Below are 7366 nucleotides of genomic sequence, written 5' to 3' on the forward strand. Positions count from 1 at the left end.
CGCATCAACACGCCCCTTCATGTAACTGAAACTGATAACAGAAAACGAAGTAAACGGTTTCCTGGTTTGTTGAGCAGTTAAAAACAGAAAAAGGGTTTTAGGACTTTTTGATCTTCTTTTACTATAAACCCTAATCCCATTTGTAGTTTTTTTTTTTAATTTTTTTTATCGAAGCTCCATTTATTGGTTTCCAGTTTCCACTCGGTCCATTTTGTTTTCCACGATGGAAGAAGATCGAGAAGATCACATTTTTGCTAACTGCTATCTTGTGAACAAAAGGCTGACATGGATGCAAAAGAGGGAGAAGCAGCTTTCACTATCAAATCGCAACCTCCAACAAGTAACGCCGTCAACTCCTCCTCCTCCGCAACTAGACCGAATCAGTGAATTACCTAATGAAATCCTTTACCACATTCTGTCCTTGATGCCCATGCAAATGGCTATCCAAACCAGCGTCTTATCAACGAGGTGGCGCCACCTCTGGAAATACACGCGCGTTGTTGATTTCCACACTTTACCTTTCTCTTTTTGGGAGATTGTTGACTACGCTCCCATTAGCCGCTCCTTGGACCTCATTGAATCTCCAGCTATCGAATCATTTACCGTCGTTGGCCACGTTGGCCTCTTTTCTCTGCCCCATATAAGCAAATGGGTCGATTTTGCACTCTCCAAAAACGTCCATATTTTGAGGATAGGTCTCATGTCTGCTTTTCCTACGACGAGATTCTTTAAGTTGCCAAATTCATTTTTTACCAAGCACGGTCAAACTCAAATGCTGGAGGTTCTTTTTTTAAGCTATATTGACTACACACCACCTCCTGGGGTGACTTTTTCTGGTTCTGGGTTTGCTTCCCTTCACACACTTGTTCTTGCAAAATGTTATCTTGATGACAGGACCGTGGAGTTGTTTCTTCTTGAATGCTTGGTTCTTGAAGTTTTGGTCCTTGATAGGTGTGTGGGGCTAGCCAGGGATTCAAAAAACGGGTTGATAGCGGAATAGCGGCCGCAAAATTGCGGTAGCGCTGCCTTCCGCCACTGTTAATGTATAGAAAACGGTTGAAAAATTCATTCCCATAAAAAACGAAGAATAACGGCCGTAAAATAACGGCGTAACGGGCAATAGCGGCAATAACGGACCGTTATTGTCGCTATTCCGTTTTTCTACTCACGGATCTAATAGTTTTAACAAAAAAACAAAATTTTACGCCTGCAAAATAAAACAACAAACCTGCAAAAGTAAAAGTAAAAGCCAAATCAAAAAATAAAGCTCACAATCTCAGATCTTTATCATAAAAAAAATTTGTAAAACGAGCTAGAAAACAGAGTTTCAAGTTTCAACCATTCAAACGGCATTTTCGGCATTCAAATTCAAATCAACCTCAAGTTTTCAATCAACATTCAAGAATCAAGATCAAAGAAGGTAAGAAAAGAAAGTTAAATTACCTTTTTTTTTTTGTAAAATTTCTGTAAAATGATCGATCTGTTGTGTCTTGTGAGAGTTTGAAAGATGAACGAGATCTGTAGATACTAGGTAAGTCAGCAAGTGATAGTGATAAAGGGATGTGAGAGAAAATGAGAGACGAAAAAAAAAATTTTTTTTTTCTGGAAAGCCAGAGAAAGTAAAGACGAAGAAGATGATGAACAGTAAAATGAAATGTTTCTAGAATGGTTTCGGCTCGGGTTGTTAGAAAGAGTCAAACAGATTGATATATTTAGGCACGTGGAGAGATTGGAGGGGGGTGGGAGGATTGGGTGTGGTGGGGCATTGGGGGGAAGGTGGGGAGGGATTGGGTGTGGATTGGGTGTGGTAGGGTGTTGGGAGGAAGGTGTGGAGGGATTGGGTGTGGTGGGATGTTGGGAGGGAAGGTGGGGAGGGATTGATTGGGGGGGGGGGAGGGATTGAGTGTGGTAGGGTGTATAGAAGGTGGGATTGAATTTTTTTATTTAATTTTGTAATTAATTTTTGAAAATTTTTTAGATAAAATTTAATTAGTGGTTTTGAAAATTTATAATTAATATAATATATAGATATTTTAAATGAAAATTTTGATAAAATTTTTTGTATAAGTTAGATGAAAAATAATTAAAATTAAATATTATATTTTGATTGTGTTATATATTAATTTATAATTTTGCATATGAATTTTAATTTTTTTGTTGTTTTGATATTTATATTATTGTCAATTCTTTTGATATTATATTAATTCTTGTTATTTTTGTGTAATTATTGAAGATTGTGTTTATTATATAATTATTAAAAGTTGTTTGTGATAAAAAAAATTTTAAATCAATTATTGTATCAAAAAAATTAAGTTACTTAACAAATTTAGCATTTTATGATCTATTATTCTTATTAAAATTAAAAACTAAAAAATAAAAAATATAGGTTTGAAAATTTTATTAAAATATAAGTTTGAAAACTTTTAATTTTTGAAATTTTTTTTAGATAAAATCTAATTAGAGGGATTGAAGATTTATAATTAAAAAAAATAAAAGATTAATAATTTAATATGATATACATAGAGATTGTAGATGAAAATTATTGATAAATTTTTTATATAAGTTAGACAAAAATTAATTAAAATTAAATATTATATTTTGATTGTGTTAGATATTAATTTATAATTTTGTATATGAAATTTAATAATTTTTTTTGTTGTTTTGATATTTATATCGTTGTCAATTCTTTTAATATTAGATTAATTCTTATTATTTTTGTGTAATTATTGAAGATTGTATTTATTATATAATTATTTGAAGTTATTTGTGATAAAAAAATTAATATCAATTAGTGCATCTAAAAGATTAAGTTATTTAATAATATTCTTAAGATTAAAAACTAAAAATTAAAAAATTTAGCCTAAAATCAATTTTTAATGATGTAATAAGTAATATTAATATTTCTAAATATAAGTTTATTTTGTTTTTATACAAAATAGTAAGTATGCCACCACGTGAAGAGTTCCCGAGTAAAGGAGTAGAGGGCGCGCCAAGTGATGATATAGGTTGGCATTTTGGAACACCTGTGCCAAATACAAGAGAAAATGTTTCATGTAAACTTTGTGGTAAAGTTGTAAAAGGAGGAATAACACGTTTTAAAGAACACATTGCTCATAAAACTGGCAATGTTGCACCATGCCCCAACGTTACTGGTATGTTATGTTTTTTTAATTTATTAATAAAAATTATAAAATTACATAAGCATGTGCAACTAATTTTTTCTTTTTTTTAAAACTATTTATTAATAGGTATAGTAAGAGAAAGCATGATGAAACTCCTTCAAGAAAGCAAATAAAAAAAGGCTGACAACAAAAGAAGAAAAAATGAATTTTTATCACAGTTAAGAGGGGAAGATGATTATGAAGGATTTATTGATGAAGACATTGCTACTAGACAAGCCGTGCGAGATAGTATCCAATCACAACATGAGTGGCATAGAAGACAAAGAACTAGTGGTTGGAGTAACATATATGAAGAAGGACGAAGCTCTCATGGTTCAGTTGCTGAATATTTTGAAGAAAGAACAAGAACTCCAAATGAGTCTGAATTTTCATTAAGGGGAGTTGTTCCTGAATTGGTTAGAAGTAAAAGTTCAAGAGAACCAAAATTAAGTGATTCATTTCTAAAGACATTAAAAAGAAAAATGGGTGAATCAGTATCAAAATTTTTGATATATGATCGACTTCCTTTTCAATTAGCAAATTCCCCATGGTTGCATAATTTGATTTCTGTGGCAGCAGAAGTTGGCCAACATGTAAGACTTTAAACACCTTATGAGGTCTCAGATGTGTATTTAGAGTCTGAGTATCAACAAGTTCATGAATGGGTTAATGGATTAAAAGCTTATTGGAATGAATTGGGTGTCACTTTGATGTGTGATGGTTGGACCAATAGTTTGAATCAAATGCATATCATTAATTTTCTTGTTTACTGTAGTAAAGGGACTATTTTTTGGAAATCTATAGATGTCTCAAGTGTTCGTAGTAGAGATACAAACTTTTACTACAGATTATTAGATGAAGTTGTGGAAGAAATTGGAGAAAAATACATTGTTCAAACAGTCACTGATAATGAGGCAGCACTTAAGGCCGCAGGAAAAAGACTAATGGAGAAGAAAAAACATTCGTATTGGACAACATGTTCAGCTCATTGTTTGGACTTGTGCTTTAAAGATATTGGGAGGAAAAAAATATGGCAAAGGTTTTGGATGATGCAAAGAAAGTGACTTGTTTTTTATACAATCACATTTGGACTGTTAATTTGATGAAGAAATATACACAAGGGAAGCAAATACTCCGTCCTGCTCTTACCCGGTTTGCCACTCATTTCATACAATTAGAAGAAATAATAAGGCAAAAGCAAAGTTTGAGAGAGATGTTCAATTCAAAGGTTAGTACTTAGTAATTAGTACAATTATTTAAATCTAGCATCTTTTTATAATATTATTGTTTTAAAATATTAATTTAAAATATATTACTCTAAAAATTTATTGATGAATATATAGGAATTTAAAGATTCAAAATGGGGACAACAAAAATCAGGATCTGCTTATGAAGTTAAAAAAATCATTTTGGGAAACGATTTTTGGAAAAAAGCAGGTGATATAATAAAAGTTTATGAGCCTTTGGTAAAAGTGTTGCGCCTTGTGGATGGTGATGAAAAACCAACAATGGGCTTTATTTACGAAGCTGTGGATAGAGCTAAACAAGCAGTTCAACAAACTTGTCGTTATTCTGCTGAATATGAAAAGATTATTGACAATAGATGAAGTTTCATGCACTCTGACTTGCATTCAGCTGGTAAGTAAACCAAGAATATAGATGGTATTTAAAAAATATGTTTATTTTTTATACTTAAATTGCTTATATATTTATTTTTTATTCCTTTAATATAATATTGTTATAAATTATGTTTAGGTTACTATCTAAATCCACAATTTCAATTTGGAGTGGAACATTCTGCAAATGTATTTAAGGAAACATTAGAAGGTATAAAAGCAGTTATTGAAAGATTAGAACCTTCGATAGATACTCAAATCAGAATGATTAATCAGGTTAGTATTTAATACTATTTTATAACTTTAACATTTGTTTTATGTATTAAAAATTAAATTATTTTTTATTTATTCATTTATTATTGTATTTTCAATGATGTAGTTGTTATTATTTCGAGACAAGCATGAAACATTTGGTAGTCCACAAGCACAAAGAGCTTGGAAGCAAATGAATCCAGGTAAATAGTAAGTTAAATAATTATAATTTATTTATATTATTTAATTGTATAGCCCATTGAAATTTAATTTAAATAATTTTATACAGCTGAGTGGTGGATGATATATGGCACTTGTGTTCCTGAATTACAAAAACTAGCAATCAAAGTGCTTAGTCAAACAACATCTGCATCAAATTGTGAACGTAATTGGAGCACATTTAGCTATATTCACACCAAAGCAAGAAACAGATTGAAGTTTGCAAGACTCCAGAAACTTGTATATACCTATTATAACATGAGGTTGAGGATGAGACATCAAAAAAGAATGAGCATTGATGAAATAAATAATAGTTTTAATCCTATTAGCCTTGACCATATTTTTGAAGATGATGATCCACTAACAGAATGGCTGCAAGAGAAAGAAAATCCTCTATTAGATGGTCAAAACTCTGATTGGTTACCTGCAGATAATTCTGATAATGAAATGAATGTTGAACGATCACGTCAATCTCAAGAAAGGAATGTATCTCATTCAAGTTCAAGTCCAACACCAAGTCAGAGTGATGATGGTGGTGGTTTAAGTCCAGATGATGATGGTGATGGAGATGGTGATGGTGATGGTGCAAATTTTGGTGATAATATGGATGCAAATCGACCTTACAGCCCACTTGGAGGAGAATTTGGACTTGCTGCTACTGGTGGACTTTTTATTAATATGGCAGAATACGGAGGAAATCCATTTGCTGAATCTAGTGAGGGTCAAAGTGCATGTACAGCTCGATCAAAAGGAAAAGCAAAGAAGCACCACTATGAAATTTCTAGAGGTTCTTCATCTTCAGGTGAGAGACCAAATTCTAGTAACTTTGAGTATAGTGAATCATCTGCTAGTACTCAAAGACATTACTATCCACTAGAACAACATAATTTTCAACCTCCTCATGATTATCCACCTCCATATGGTTATTATCCACCTCAAATGTATCCTCCACCTCCTCAAATATATCCTCCACCTCCTCAAATATATCCTCCACCTCAAATGTATCAGTTACCACAAATGTACCCTCCACCACAAATGTATCATCCTCAAATATATCCTCCACCTCAAATGTATCAAGAACAAAGGTCTCAGGGATGGAGATGGAGTCAACTTGGCTCTCAAAGTGAAGATAGAGAATATGATCCTCCTCGTCATTCTACCATGTGGTAAATTTGAAATATGTATCAATAATTGTAGTTGATGGAATTTGAAATTATTATATTTTTAAGTTTGTAATTTTATTAAATTAAATGCTTGGTATTTAACATATTATGTTTTGTTAATATTTGATTTGTCTAGAATTAATATTGAATATGAACTTGGCCAAAAAAAATTTTATGGATAAATCAAATATGAATGCTTTTTATAATCTAAATAAAATTGTGAATAATTTTTTTAGAAAATAAAAAACATAGAGTGTCATAAACTATTTTTAAAATCATTGAATAAGAATTTTTATAATTATAATTATAATTATTACATTTTATAATAAATTGTGCAAAAAAAAAAAAATTTCACGACCGTGATGATCGCAGTGACCGCAATTATCTCCGTTATATCCGGAAACGCGACAAATGCTACGCAATCGAAAACGTAACCGCGACCGCTATTTAAATCCCTGGGGCTAGCTAATGTCAACATTAGGGGTCGAAATCTTAAGCTGCAACATCTTGCTTTCAAGTGGTATAACTGTAATGATGGGGAGTTTAGGTTATTAGACGTTGATGCTCCAGGTCTTTTAACCTTGATTTACTCGGGTGACTTAACCAAAATTCGTTTGAAGAACTGTCAGGAATTAGGGAAAACAATCCTGCTAGGGAAGGAAGAACTAATTAATGAGGCAAACATTGACCACATTAGAGAATTGATCAATCAAGTCACTCAAGTGAAGACTTTGGGTTTGAATACTCAGTTTCTTGAGGTACCCTTTTTCTGTCTTTCCATATATACCCGGCCCTTTTTCCCGATCCTGAATTTAATTTCCATGTTTCATCTTCTTTACCATTTTTGGTTTGTTGGATATTTGTTTCTGATAAATATTGATATTGATATTGCTTGGTATAAGTTCGTGGCGAAAGAGTACTACATGAACGGCAACCCAATATTCTTAGAATTCGA

General features: G+C 32.0%; 2 protein-coding genes across 2 annotated transcripts; both read left to right on the forward strand.

The window, feature by feature from the left end:
• The first annotated feature begins 192 nt into the window (after positions 1–192).
• Positions 193–1000, forward strand: LOC111290049 (putative F-box/LRR-repeat protein At5g02700). The gene has a single exon (XM_089768691.1). The coding sequence runs from the start codon at positions 224–226 to the stop codon at positions 998–1000; it is 777 nt and encodes a 258-aa protein (XP_089624817.1). The 5' UTR covers positions 193–223.
• Positions 1001–2944: 1944 nt separating this feature from the next.
• LOC149515975 (uncharacterized) lies at positions 2945–4339 on the forward strand. The gene is made up of 4 exons (XM_089768692.1): positions 2945–3152; positions 3366–3494; positions 3966–4161; positions 4270–4339. The coding sequence occupies exons 1-4, from the start codon at positions 2945–2947 to the stop codon at positions 4337–4339; spliced, it is 603 nt and encodes a 200-aa protein (XP_089624818.1).
• The last annotated feature ends 3027 nt before the right edge of the window (positions 4340–7366 follow it).

The sequence above is a fragment of the Durio zibethinus genome, chromosome 11 (genome assembly GCF_047325235.1).
Source record: "Durio zibethinus cultivar Kanyao isolate XHJ-2024 chromosome 11, ASM4732523v1, whole genome shotgun sequence".
Classification (NCBI taxonomy): domain Eukaryota; kingdom Viridiplantae; phylum Streptophyta; class Magnoliopsida; order Malvales; family Malvaceae; genus Durio; species Durio zibethinus.